General features: G+C 56.7%; 1 protein-coding gene across 2 annotated transcripts in view; it reads left to right on the top strand.

Moving 5' to 3' along the window:
* Positions 1–13,996, top strand: part of MYT1 (myelin transcription factor 1) — a 66,776-nt gene that overhangs the window by 39,076 nt on the left and 13,704 nt on the right. The window contains exons 8-16 of one of the 2 annotated variants that reach the window (XM_053199649.1): positions 250–384; positions 940–1,030; positions 2,065–2,178; positions 5,019–5,233; positions 6,682–6,806; positions 7,319–7,588; positions 10,505–10,659; positions 11,689–11,751; positions 11,863–11,931. In XM_053199649.1, coding sequence (XP_053055624.1) covers positions 250–384; positions 940–1,030; positions 2,065–2,178; positions 5,019–5,233; positions 6,682–6,806; positions 7,319–7,588; positions 10,505–10,659; positions 11,689–11,751; positions 11,863–11,931 — 1,237 coding nt within the window. Of the gene's footprint in view, positions 1–249; positions 385–939; positions 1,031–2,064; positions 2,179–5,018; positions 5,234–6,618; positions 6,807–7,318; positions 7,589–10,504; positions 10,660–11,688; positions 11,752–11,862; positions 11,932–13,996 lie in introns of both variants that reach the window. The other variant, XM_027046572.2, reaches the window with a different exon arrangement.

Raw genomic sequence — 13,996 nt, 5'->3', positions numbered from 1 at the left:
ACAACTTACTACATGTTTGGGCAGTTTACAAACTTACAGTTTGGGCAGCTTCTGGGCTTTTCCATGAGGACAGTTGATGTGGACCAGTTTCTTCAGAACTAGCTAGCCATCCCCTGGTCCCTCTCAGGCTCTCGGGCAGTCTGGCCACTCTCCTCTCTGGACAGCCGGAATGAAGAGTCATGGCTGTTCTGTCCTCCTCCCCACTTGGCTTTCTGGCTACCCTCTAACCGATGCCTCTTGTGTGTTTAGATCCCTCCAGAGCTGAGAAGCGCGAGATCAAGTGTCCAACACCAGGCTGTGATGGCACTGGCCATGTGACAGGGTTGTACCCTCACCACCGCAGCCTATCTGGTTGCCCCCACAAGGACAGGATTCCCCCGGAGAGTGAGTAGCTATGCACAGCTCAAGCCATCTTTGGTGTTTGGATGATGTAGCCCCCCACCCCCACCCCCATCCCAGGGCCCTGTCCCTTTGGATTGGCACTGTCCAGGTGCCCAAACTTGAGTCCTACATGGCCGGGGATATGGAGTGTGCCCATTTACCTACCTTGAGACGGCAGCCAGGGTCAGGCCCCCCCAGGCGGGCCTGCCACAAACACAGGTACTCGGGAGGGAGGAGGAGCCAGCAAGCCAGGGAAGAGCCAGCCATCTGTGCTCTGAGGGCCACGAGGAGAAAGCCTAAGCTTTTTCACTCCTAAGCTAGAGGCAGTAATTGTGAGCATTCATTTCAAAGGGTGACTCACAGAACAACCAGGGGGTTTGAAGGCGAGGGAAGCAGGGGCCACAGCGGGAGGGAGTGTGCCTCGACTGGGCTGAGGCTTGGGAGCCACTCTGGGTTGCTGCTCTAAGTTGCCGCCCTGCAGAGTTGGAGACTTCAGATGGGGCTCCTCCATGTTCCTTGGTGGGGCTCACCATCTCCCTCTCCCTGGTTCTCTTCCAGTCTTGGCTATGCACGAGAATGTGCTCAAGTGCCCCACTCCTGGTTGTACAGGTCAAGGCCACGTGAACAGTAACCGCAACACGCACAGAAGGTACTCGGGCTGCGCTGGGAGTGGCGAGGGCTGTGTGGTGGGATGGGCGGGGCCGTGGGCTGAGCCCTGGCCTGGGACGGGTGCAAGGTTGGAGCAGGCCCCTTGGTGGGGAGTCAGCGTGGCACCCAGAGGCATGGTCGCTGTGGTGGGGTCCTGAGAGACCAGAGGGCGGCTGCAGGGATGGGTATGTGCTCTTCAGAGAGGCCTGCTGCCTGTCAGGAAAGCCAGGTGGAGGCTGTGAGATGTTTGGGAAGCTTCTGCGCTCTAGCTTTTGCTCGTGGCGGGCCTTGGCTGGCCAGGACCGAGCTCTGGGCTACACTGTGGCTTCTGAGACCCAGGTAGAAGCGAGACTCCCATGATGCACTCAGGGTTTAGCCATCTGCTGTTTTCCACAGTGAGAGGTGACCACACCCCCCACCCTTGCCTGGAGCGCCTTGGGCAGCAGGGCTGTGATGGGATGTGCTCTCACAAAGGAGGCCAGAGCTTTTGAGGTCACTTTATTGAGAAGAGGCTAAATTCCTGAGCCCTTTTGTGACTAGTCACCTCTCCAGCAGCCATGATCAGCTCTGTCCTGACAGATGAAGTTGCTTCCCTGATGTCCCAGGTTGGGTGCTTCCCTAGGAAGGGCTGGGGCCTCTTGCTGTGGCCCTGGTACAGTCTGTAACCTCTAGGGTTAGCACCCAGGTTGTGTGGCCCATGGGGCCCTGGGCTTCCCTGAGTTGAGCCAGAGACGTGTTGGCATATCGGGGGAGAGCAGGGAGGTGAGAGGCAGGCCCATTGCCCAGACCTGCCTAGAGGAGGTGCCTTTGCCCAGAGCCCTGAAGGCTTTTAGGATGTACTTTGTCTGTGTGCATCAATGCTTAGAATTTCCCAAAGCAGAAAGTGACTGTGCAGCTGCTACCTTGAGGGCTTGAGGACAGGCCTGGAGAGACAGGAGCCTTCTCTGGGCTCCTGCTGGTGTCTGTGGGCTCCTGGGCTTGGACAGGCAGGATCTGAAGGAGAATGCTCAGCTGCCCTCCTTGCCTTTTCTCTAGTTTGTCCGGATGCCCCATTGCTGCTGCTGAAAAATTAGCCAAATCTCATGAGAAGCAACAGCCGCAAGGGGGAGATCCTTCCAAGAATAGCTCCAATTCAGATCGGATCCTCAGGTGAGTGAATTGAGCCACACAACTGAAGGGGCTGCCTCCCAAAATGGTTAGAGGGGGCTTCCCACATGTGCATGTGTGTGTATGTGTGCGTGTGTGAGTGTTTATGCTTGCATGTGTGTGCATGTGCATGTGTGTGCTGATGCCCTCAGCTGCCCTCGGGGCCTCCCAGAGGACGGTTTCTGGGCACACACAGGACAGCGTCTGACATCTGCCCCCCTCACCGGTGCTTCGGCTGTGGCACAAACACCCACGAGGCTGCCCCTGCCTTGCTCTCCCCAAAGGCGTCTGATCTCACCGCTTGAGATTACTCAGGGATTTGTTTGTGGAGACGCTGGTCCTGTCTCCAGAGGGCAGACCACACCAGCCGAGGGTCACTGCTGTCCAGAAGCACCGGAACTGCTCCTTCTGGCTGTCTCACTCCAAGGAAGGACCATAAACCAAGGGAGAGAAGTGGGTGCATGTGGTACCCTTCAGAGCATTGGCCCCAGAGGTTCTGAGGCAGCAGTGGGCCTGTGTGTGTGTGCGTATGCATGTGTTCACGTGTGCACACGTGTGTGCGTGCATGTAGACATGTGTCAGCAATAAGGGGGTTCCTGAAAGAGCACTCAGAATGCATTTGCTTAGCATTCCTGCCATCCATGTGACCCTGTGAAGCGGGTACCACAAGTAAGGCCAGAGTCTTGGAAACTTGCCCAAGGTAACACTTACTGGCTGGGGGAGTTGGCACTGGCCCCCGGCCAGCTTGGCTTCAGGGTCTTGTTCTTCAACATAGTTCTCTACCCGTTGGGTGATTCCCTTACCCCACCCCTCACTGTCCTCCCTCAGCGGACACGCTGCTTCCTGTTTCTCTGAGGGACTAGGATTCATACATTCTTCCCCTTCCTCAGTTTTCCAGACCACAGTTCCATGTCTGCCTCCCAAAGGAGAATGTGGGAGATGAGGGCCACTGTACCCTGAAAAGGCCTAACACCTGGAAGTCACAGACGTGGGCAATAGCACGAACCCTGGTCTGGAGAGGGGCCCGCCTCCTTTCAGGGCCCGTCCAACCCTGGTGTGTGCCTGGCAAATTCTCAACCAGAGGAACTTGGCTGCCCGCCTTGACCTGCTCTGTGGGTCCCATGTGTGGAGTCTCTGGGCGGGGCCAGGGCCGGGGTCGGGGCCTCACCTTCCTGTGCTTCCGTCTATGCGTGTCTTTGGCCCTGCACGTGCAGTTGGCTTCCGTCCACCTGTTGGCTCTTAGGATGGTTGGAAGCGGCTTCTTACCTTCATCCTGTAACTGCTCTTTCCAGCTTCCTGCCATTTACTATCTCGATTCTTTTCCTGCCTCAATCTAAGTCACTGGTAACATGCCAAACCAGCAGGCAGGTGAGGCCCAGTGAGCCCAGGGTGGGGGGCAAGGAGGCTCCAGACATGGTGGCTGTGCCCCCAGGAAGTCTGACCTCCATTTGTTTGCCTGTAAAAGTGGGCAACAATGTTTTCTTGTGGGCTTCAAAAGTATCTCATGAGGCTTGAACAAGATAGTGATGTTTTGCTTCCCCGGGCCGTGGTGAGGAACCTCTCCAATGGTCGTGATGGTGACCAGGATGCAGAAGCCTTCTGTTCAGGTTCTGTTCATCCTGCGTGGCCATGTTTCTGGGTGTCACGCCCTGGGGTGTGGGGAGAGCCTTTGCAAATCTCTGCTAGTGTCACGGACCCTGAGTCTTTGCTGTGGGATGGAGCCCTGGCCCAGGAAGCCATGGTACCAATGTTAAATTTAGGATTCTCTTTTCTCCTGGGAGGTGCCTGAGCACACTCCAGGACCTTCTTCAGGTGCTACCAGGCCCTTCCACCCTCCTTGGGGAAGGAGAACGTGCCCATGCTTGGGGGTATCTGCTTTTCCGAGGTGCAGACTCAGAGCTGGTCTCTTCATGGTTGCAGGTCTTTCTGTCCCCAGGCTCCTGTTTTGGGGCCACATGCCAGTTCTTGTAGTACTCAGCCCCTTGAAGACCTCACCATTGACCCCTTCTTAATTCCTGTGATCCACTCTTTTCAGACTGGAGTCATTTCTTGCTTCAGACTCAGGAGCAAAGAGAGAGTGGGTGTGCAGACGGGTCTCCCGGCCTCCCTTCCTCCTTCCTTCTCTCTGAGCTGGTAGCGCAGAAGCCTGTCCACACCCTGTGTGGTTGCCATCCTCCACCCGGCTGCTCTTCCTGCCCTGGGTCCTGTGCTGTCTGGGCTGCGTCTTCACGCTGGCTCTTGTGCATTCAAAACTCCGAGCTCTCCCGAGGGCTTCAGAGATGAGGAACCGAATGCCTGCGGTGGCCTTTTCGTTCCTGTCCTTAACTCTTTCAGCCGCACCAGGGCTCTTCTCAACTGCCTTCGAGCAAAGGGTAGTGAGGGCCAAAGCTGAGTTGGGCCCTCCCTGAGCCTGATTCTCAGAAACACACCCCGTCCCCTCTAGGTGCCCTGACTCCCTCCTCACTGGGGAGCTCTGTGATTCCACCAGGAGAATTCTGTCTAGGTGTGGCTAGCCACCATCCTAGGGATGCCCCTGTAGGGTTGCCTGCCAAGGACTCATACCTCTTGTAGCAGAGCAGTTTGAAACCTGCTCTCCTAAGTTCTGGGGCAAAGTCTAGGGCCCTCCCTCTCTGGCTAACGCCGTCCGCAAGGGCACATGGCATTGTTTCTCCAAGGTTCCAGTTCTTCATATACATCAGGTCCCAGGCACCATTTAGTAGAGGGACATGGCAGAGGGTTTCTGTGCACAAAGGGTTCTGAAGGGTTCCTGCCCAGGCTGTGGGATGGGGCATGGGGTCCCTGAGCCCTGTCCTCATGGTTCTGCACCTCTATCCGCACCTCAGGCCCATGTGCTTCGTGAAGCAGCTTGAAGTCCCTCCGTATGGAAGCTACCGGCCCAGTGTGGCCCCTGCTACACCCAGGGCCAACCTGGCCAAGGAGCTGGAGAAGTTCTCCAAGGTCACCTTTGACTACGCAAGTTTTGACGCTCAGGTTTTTGGCAAACGCATGCTTGCCCCAAAGATTCAGACCAGCGAAACCTCACCTAAAGCCTTTAAATGTAAGTAGGGGAGATCTGCTCCTGGGAGACGCAGGGTTTGAGAGATGGGGGAGGAGGGACCCCCTTCACCAGGAGCATGTAGGGAATCTCTCCCCTAGGGGACCCTAGCTGTCCCAGTGTCCACTGAGGTGGCTTTCCCAGGGTCTATATTTCCCCCATGTTTCTGCCACCATGTTCCCCATCAAGCTTGATGTATCTCTTCACTATTTGTGAAAAAAACAAACAACTCCCCCCCCCAATAAAAAACAAAAAACAAAAAACAAAAAACAAAACAACCCAAGTCCTTTATGGTGTGCATGTCCAAAGGCTTGAGAATAACTTCTTTGATACGGTCCACTCTGCAGGGGCTCAGACGACTCAGCCAGCCTGTGCTGAGCCTGGGTGCCTGACAGGAGCTATTCGCTTTCCTGCATGTGGACCATCTTGCTGGATACAGTGTGTTGTGTTAGCCACAAGTGTTCTGGATACTTGTAACTAACAAAATGCATTCCTACAAACTTTTGAGAAAAATCCTGCCTTACTGTTTTGGTTACTCAGTGTACTAATCTGTGGGTTGCAAGCCCCTTAGCCCTGGAAACACATATGAAATGGAAGTGTGCTCATGAGATTGGAACTGGCATCTCGGAGTGGGTATTTGGCCCTGAAATGCAGCAGTGAGGAGTTTCTGTCATGTTAATAATGAAAATCCTAACTGATGCAGCTGCCAGCTACAGTGTGGACACCTCTTCCCCTTGTTAGGGCCAGGGGTTTCCTGCCACCATGTACAGGCACCAACAAACACTCACAAGGAGCTTTTCGTATATCTGGAAACTTACTGGTGATATTGTGATATCAGAAATGTCATGCTTGAGAGTCACTTTATGACTACCGTACAATTTCTGGAAGAGATAACATTTTATGTCCTCATTTGTCACGTTTATTTGAACAGTAATGTTACTTTATTGAAGTGGTATTATGGGGACACCAAAATCAGCCTTTTGAGATGTTGTGACAAAAATTTTTCTACTTGAGCGATAGTCCCATACACTCCTCCTCTTATAGAATTCTTTCCTGTCTCAGGAAGCATTCACCAATAGACGACTTGTATTTGTTTGAAATAAGAGGGATGCTGGAATGTCTTTGGAAGGTTTTGTTCTTTCTGCCCAAATTTTAGATGAGCCAGAAATAGCGTCCTCAGTACCCTATGGGAGGACGAGTAGGAGTGTGTTGTGGGCGCATGTGACTGGGACAAAGACCCTGCCCCAAGCCCCTCCACATAGCTGTACCCTGTGCTCCCCCAGCCATCCCGAAGACGCCCTCCCCCCAACCCTCCCGCCCCACCCGTGTCTATGTGGCCACCATGCATTCAAGTTCTATATCAGCCTGGTGTTGTTCCCTTTTTGCAGCCAGACCTTTCCCAAAGGCCTCCTCCCCCAGGCACAGCCCCAGCACTTCATCCTCTTCTGCAGGCTTCGACTACACGCATGATGCTGAGGCTGCACACATGGCCGCCACAGCCATCCTGAACCTCTCCACGCGCTGCTGGGAAATGCCTGAGAATCTCAGCACGAAGCCACAGGACTTGCCCGGCAAGGTCGGTGTGTCCCCTACAAGGAGCTCTGTCTGAGACAGCGGTGGGCTGGTGGGATTCACAGTCAGGACCATGAGCCTACACACAAAAGGTGCTCAGGGACACCCGGTGTCCACCTGAGAAACTCGTCTTCCTCCCGGTTGTGGCTCCTGATGACCAGAGGGGGTTAGATGCTCTGGGGGCCGTGCCTGAGGAGGACCAAAGGGCTCTGCACACGCACGTTTCCTCGCGTTGCCCCCGCGCCTGGATGTCGAGCGCCTGCCCATGTGTGATCATGCTCACCGTGTCTCAGGCGTCTGGGTTTGTGGTGTTAGCAAGACCTGAGAGGCAGTGGAGGCTCCTCCGTGTGAGGTGCAGGGAGGGGCAAGTCAAGATTCTTGCTTCCCAGAGGTTCTTCTGTTCTTGCGTGGCTCTGCTTCCTTCCAAGGGAAACCCTGTGCCGGGCATTCTGTAACGCTGACTTAAAGTGCCAGAAGGCACACGTGGGAAGCACAGACCCACCTTCACAATTGCAGGCTGCGGACATCGAGGTGGATGAAAACGGAACCCTGGACCTGAGCATGCGCAAACACCGCAAGCGGGACAGCGCCTTCCCCAGCAGCGGCAGCAGCGGCAGCAGCCCTGGCGTGAAGTCCCCTGATGCTTCCCAGCGCCACAGCAGCACCAGTGCCCCAAGTGGCTCCATGACCTCGCCCCCGTCCAGCCAGGCTTCCCGCCAGGACGAGTGGGATCGACCTCTGGACTATACCAAGCCCAGCCGCCAGCGAGAGGAGGAGCCTGAGGAGGTGGGTGTGGGACCCGAGGGCTGATGTAAAGCAGTGCCTGCTTCTCCAGGAGGAGCTTCCGAGCCCTGTCCACACCGAGCCCTGTCCACACCGCGCCTCGCCGCCTCTAGGAAGCTAGGACTCGGCCCGCCCTTCTGGGGAATTTTTCACCCTTGGGCTGTGGTGTATCTTGTCCCATCCAAGAGAGAAGTGGTCTTCTCACTTCCGTGGACACGGTGATCAGCACCGTTGTGGCCTCGGGGGAAGCATGGGGAGGAGAAGGGCCTGTTTCATATCTCATCGGAGACATTTGGGAGTGGCCCCAAATTCCTTGGTTCTGTGGCCTCCCCCCAACCTGCTGTCCCGATAGGGACACCCTGAATTCCGGCAGCAGTCCTTCCTCACCATCCACAGGACACTCTGGCCACCTGGCTCCTTGGACAGAGGCAGGAGAAAGCTCCTGGCCCTGGGAGCCCCTGTGGTGGTCAATGGCCCGAGTCCCAAGACCAGCACCACCTGGTAAAGAGCAAGAAGCCAGGCGTCTGTGTTGGAGCCGCAGTCTGGGGACAGTGAAACATCCTTTTCCAATCATTCTACCCTCCGAGAGTGGGGGCCATTTGAAGGCTCTTCCTCAAAGAGGTGTGCATCCTGGGTAGCAAAGCCCAGCCGTGAGGATGGTGCTGACTTCAGGCAGCCTCTGCACGGTATGGGCAGGCCTGCAGGTCCCCTCCGTTCTCCCCCCCCCCCCATCTCTGCCAGCTCCCCACCAACCCTAGAAGGGCAGGGGGGCAGGTCCCTGCGGAGGAGGAGGTGGGGTGAGTAGGATTCCTCTCCGGGAACCCACCACCCTTGCAGTTCAGTCTCCCCAGTGAGCCAGGCTCCCTCTACACACTTCACGTGTACCCCTACTTTGCAGAGTAGACTGGGCCCCAGGCTGAGGTCACTTGGCTCAGTCATGTGGCTACAACTTGGTGTCAGGCCGCAGAAGAGGGGTACCTCTCAGACTGAGCCCTGAGTGGAGGGGGCTGAACTGTGTGGGTGGTCTTCTCTGTGGTGGTTGGGAGCCCAGTATGAGGCCAGATGGGGCCCTCCTATTCAGAGACCACCAGGAGAGCCTGCTCTTATCTTGTTCCAGTCTTGCCCCCAGGTCTAAGCTGCTCCCTGCCCTTGCTGGTGACCACAGTCCCTCCCTTGACCCCTCCCTGCACCTGTCCGTGATCCCCAGCTCAGGCTGCATCCTTGGCTGCCTTGCCCCTCCCCTCCTCCCTTCACACACCCTCTGAGCACCCCAGAGGATTCATGTCATCAGTCTCAGGGGTCCTGAGGTCCCCGCCCAGTCAAGTCGGTCCCCACACTCCACCCCACAGTCACTCTCTGTCCTAGAGCCTCGGCTCACTCCCAGGCCCTTCCTCTCCTCCTGGGCACAGGAGGATCATCCCCAGAAAGGCCTTCTGTATCAGGCCTTCCTAGTCCCTTTGTCATGGCCCTGGGCTCCCGACTCAGACTCTCCTTCCAGCTCTGCCCAAGGTTCCTTGATCTGTCCTATGTGAGGCTGCATCTCTACTCTCAGTCTCACTTCCCACTCCAGGTGGAGGTGACCCACACTCCTGAAGCCATGGGAAGGAGCCCACTGCACTGGGCAGCAGCCAGGACAGTATCCACGGGCCTCTGGGATGCTCTCCCTGCTCTGGGACAACCTCCTCCCTGGGGCTTCCGGGAAGTTGCCATTTTTTCCGAAGACCCACCTTAAGTCGAACTTGCTCAAGGGAATGAGCCACTTGGTCTGCACCTTGTCCAATAATAGTATTTGTGGCAGTAATAGCAACACCCACCACATTGACAAGAGTCACTGTCAGTGACTCAGAGCCTTCGCTACGTTGGGATCCACTCCCCAGAAATCCCGTGAGGGGCTGCTGTTCTCTCAAGTTTAAAAGTGTAGCCTCTAGGAGCGCCTGGGTGGCTCGGTCGGTTGGGCAACTGACTCTTGGTCTTGGCTCAGGTCGTGGTCTCGCGTTTTATGGCTTTGAGCCCCGTGTCGGGCTCTGTGCTGATGCCTGCTTGAGGTTCTGTCTCTCCTCTCTGCCCCTCACCTGCTTGTACTTTCTCTCTCTCTCTCTCTTTTTCTCTAAAAATAAATACGTAAACTTAAAAAAAAAAAAATCAAAGTGTAGCATCTGGGCCCCAAGAGGTTGAACAACTTGCCTGGGACACACAAGTGCCAGCACTGGGATGTGGACCACGAACTGTCACACTGGTTAACTGCCTCTGATGTAGACCCACTTGCCGGGCGTTGAGCTTTCCCACTCTTGTGGACAGGGACTGTCCTTGTCCACCCCTGTGTCCGTAGTACCCTGCCCTCTGGTGGTTGCTGAACAACTGCAGACATAGAACTCGAGCTTATGAACTGCCTGTTGTGGTCAGGGTGTCGTGCTGGGTGGGGAGCCACAGGGCCATGGGGTCACAAGGTCACTGAGTATTTTTATCACATTTTTATGTTACTGTTCTCCTTGTGCCATCTCATCATTACAGCATTTCAACAAGCACTTGTTGAGTGCCTACTGTCTACTGAGCACTGAAAGAGCTGCACTTTGCATAAGTTCTTGTGTCTAGAAGGTGACCCAGTGGCAGTTAGGTGGAGGTGACCCACAGGCCTGAGGCCATGGGAAGGTGTCAGAGCCTACCGCTCCGGGCAGTAGGCAGGGCTCCTCGTTCCTGGGGCGGCTCAGGAGCTCTTGCTGGGGGGGGACACTCTAGCCCCTCAGGGGTGCTGTCTCCTGTGTTCTTGGGGGCAAGTCTTCCTCCCCCATCCAGAAGGCAGGAGAAACCGGAAAATGTCTCTGTGAACACTGTTCTGAAGGCCCCTCTCCCTCAGCCCTCGGCTCGGGCACCCGGCCCCCCTCCAGCCGGTTAAAACGTCTCCCTGCTGGTTTTTTGCAGTCAGAGCCAGCAGCCCATTCTTTTGCTTCTTCTGAAGCAGATGACCAGGAAGTGTCGGAAGAGAGTTTTGAGGAGCGCAAGTACCCTGGGGAAGTCACCCTGGCCAACTTTAAGATGAAGTTTCTCTCCAAGGACATAAAGAAGGAGCTGCTCACGTAAGTCCCCACCTGGGCCAAGAGGGCTGCTTGAGGACCTGCCTGGTCCGGAAAAAAGCATGTCTTAGTCTGAGCCCTGAATGACCAGGTCTGCTCAGTCCTGGACCTGTCCCTGCCCTGGCCTAGCTCTGACCGCCCTCCTGGCCGGACCATCTTGCTGGGCAGAGGTTGGGCGTCCTGCACTGCAATGCTCTTGAGCCAGGCGATGGGTGACAGCTTTCCTGTCATCTCGGCACCGCGCTGGAATCTCACACAGCCCTCTGAAGTGATTCAGAGCAAGGAAGGGCCTCTGTTCTGGCCCACAGAGCGGGAGGGCTGAGGGAAGCCAACCCTCTCCCGAGCCCCAGCTCTCTGCCCTGGCTTACGGAGCCCAGGCCTGACTTGTACTCTGCTCTGAGGCACGGTGCCCTCGGCTCTGGCAGCCCAGCCAGCGGCCCCTTTGAGTTTGTCCCCGCGGGGTTCAAGCAGACATTGTTACAGAATGGGGCCGCTGCTGGTAGATATGAGTCATCCCCTGGTCAGATGCCACCCCACAGCCTTCCGGTCACCCCCGCTGAGAACTGCTTCTCCTTAGAGGACTGTGGGGGGTGGGACCTGGCACCTGCACCACAGGTGGAACCTCACCCGTGCTCAGTTTGTTTCTGGGGTTCCTGTTCTCCTTGCGAGGAACCCAACCAGCTTCCTCCTACCCTGCTGCTGGCTCTCCCCAGGCTCTGCTCTCTGGCCTTGTCCCCAGGGAAGGAACTCCCTGCCTACGCGTTCACGGGTGCACACGTGTGCACGTGCAGAGCGCATGTGCTGCAGGGACACTCTAGCTTCAAGCTGAGCTTTCATTCGGTTCCTTTTTCCTCCTCAAGTTAAGTTGTGTGGGAGAAAGTTGCAGTCTGAGCGGTGAGGGCTGTGCTCTGAGGACTGAGGGGGTGAGTGGAGAGCAAGTGTTAGCTGCTCTGCTGAGTAGGCTCCGCCCGGGGGGCTGGCCTGGCAGGTGTGCCCTGCTCTCTGTTCTGACGCTCTGTTTCCTTTGTTCAGCTGCCCCACCCCTGGCTGTGACGGCAGCGGCCACATCACCGGGAACTATGCCTCTCACCGCAGGTTTGTCCCTGCTCGGGTCCAGCCTGGCCTGGGTGCTGCGTGGTGGGTCTTCCCCTCTCCTCCTCTGCTCCCCCTCTGGCTCACCCCAATGTCCCATCTCTTCTCTTTCAGCCTCTCTGGTTGCCCTCTTGCTGACAAGAGCCTCAGAAACCTCATGGCTGCCCATTCTGCTGACCTCAAGTATGTCTGCCCTCCTGGCCACCCATCTCTTGGGCGGCTCCCTTGCTCTGCTCTCTCCTTCCATGAGACTCCAGCCAAAGTCGGCCTTCTCCAGGGCTCCAGCCCCAGGGGAGCCCCTCCCGGCGGGATGGGGCAGAGAGGGAGGCCATGGAGGGGCCGACTTGCTTGCCTGGGGCTCCTGCTGCTGCTGCTGCCGCTGCTGCCTGTGTCTCTTCGCTCTGAGTGCTGCTATCCGCCTGTCCCTTGCCGCAGGCTCCTGTGCTGCCCTCGGGTCTGCTAGCTGCTCTGAGGACCGAGGGCTGGAGGGCCTTGAGGGGAGCAGGACCCGCCTCTGGCTGCTGGTGGCCCAGCCCGTCTCTCCCTCTCCCGAGGACCCTGTACGGGGTTGTCTGGGCCTGCTTTTCTCACCGCCCTTGAGATTTGGGAGAAGCCCAGAGCTGGCCTTGGCTTCTAAGTCTTGCTGTGGCTCAGCGGGCTTTAGGCTGTGCAGCTCTTACTGAAGGAACTGGGTGCTGATGATGAAAGAGAAAACTCTTTGCCCTTCCTTCTCCTACTGCCCCTGCAGCTGCTTCTGTCTTGGCCCCTGGTGATCCTCCCACGCTCATCCCTTCTTTTTGCTGAGCACCCCCCCTCTCTGCTTCTCCTCCCTGCCCCTAACACACGGGCACCATCTAGCCTGCCTGATAGCCCCGCTCAAATGCGATGCAAGCACCCAGAGGTTTCCCAGGTATCAGTGTCCTCTTGGGGCCGGAGTTGGGGACTGTCACTGCCTTTGATTTTTATGCATTTGGTTGAGCTGCGACATTGCAGCCGCTGTGACCCTGAGCCCTGCAGTGCTGACCCTGGGCTCTCAGGCTGAGCAAAGGCTCAGGAAGGAGGCCCTACTCTCCTCCTCAAGGGTCACTCCCTCTTCCAGGGTGTTCATCCTCTCCATATGGAGGGGCCCTGAATCGAGGCTCATCCTGTTCTGGGACCAGACAGGAGCCAGGGCCCTGGAGACTGTAAGATGAGGAGCTGTTATTGCCAGAGGCGTCCAAGGGGCTTGAGCTGATTTAGAGACAGGGCAGAAAGCTGTAGATCTCTGGAAGGTCCCCATCCTGCCGGTCTCCTCTTTGTCACTCTGGGGGGGCCTATCTGGTCCCGGCAGCCATGGCATGTCATTGCTCACTGCTACCCATGGGGCTTTCTGCCCTGAGCAGGGTTCACCACCAGAACTGTCCTTCTAAGTGTTGACAGCTCTAATGTAAACATTTTCTGAGGCTCAACTCATCATGGCTGATTTGCATAGCTACTCATCCATTCACCAGGTCCAGCCCCAGAAGTCTATCAGTCCTGCAGGCTCAGGACCCTCTTCCCCCAGCTCCCCTCCTCCTTTCCTCCCTGTCTTCTCTTACCGTCTTTCCCACGTTCCCTTTTTCCTGTTTCCTTTTCCAATTCGACTTGCTTTTTAACTATGATTAGTTTTCGTGGTTTTCCAGTTTGAGGGTCTGAATGATTTTAGAGCTCTAGGTGTGAACACATGTGTGCGCAGTGGACCTTTCTCCCTCCCTGCAGAGCAGGTGCTCGGGGCTGCTGGAAGGACAACGTGGGCCTGGTCTGGGCCTGGAAACGTGGCCGTCTGGGAGGGTTAGCACTCTTCTGAGACTAAGAGCCTGTGGGGAACTTTAACCTGAACTTGTTTAGAAATAGCAACAGGAAGTCTTCCCCATGTGAAAACAAGTCCTGCATCAGTCTCAGCAAGGGTCAGCAAGGTCTGGGAAGGTGGCCGAGGTACCCGACTCCTCCCAAGCTCTTCTCTGGCCCCAGAGGTCTCTGTGTGGGAGTCCACTCTTTGCCCTCTCAGGCCACAGCGTGGGCTTTGGGTGGACGTGGCGGGGCTCCACTGTGTTCCCGGTGTGCTGGTGCTTCTGCTCCCTCCTCCCTTCTCTTGTCCCGTGGCTATCTCGGAGAGGCTGCTCCTGACCAGCCTTGTGGCAGTGGTGCGTGATGGTGACCTGACCCCAGAGGGGCACAGACGTCTACATCACTGCCTTGCAAGCAAGGCCTCCCTGTCAGTAACTGGGTG

The sequence above is a fragment of the Acinonyx jubatus genome, chromosome A3 (genome assembly GCF_027475565.1).
Source record: "Acinonyx jubatus isolate Ajub_Pintada_27869175 chromosome A3, VMU_Ajub_asm_v1.0, whole genome shotgun sequence".
NCBI classification, from domain to species: Eukaryota; Metazoa; Chordata; class Mammalia; order Carnivora; family Felidae; genus Acinonyx; species Acinonyx jubatus.
This window is presented reverse-complemented; position numbering and strand designations above follow the sequence as displayed.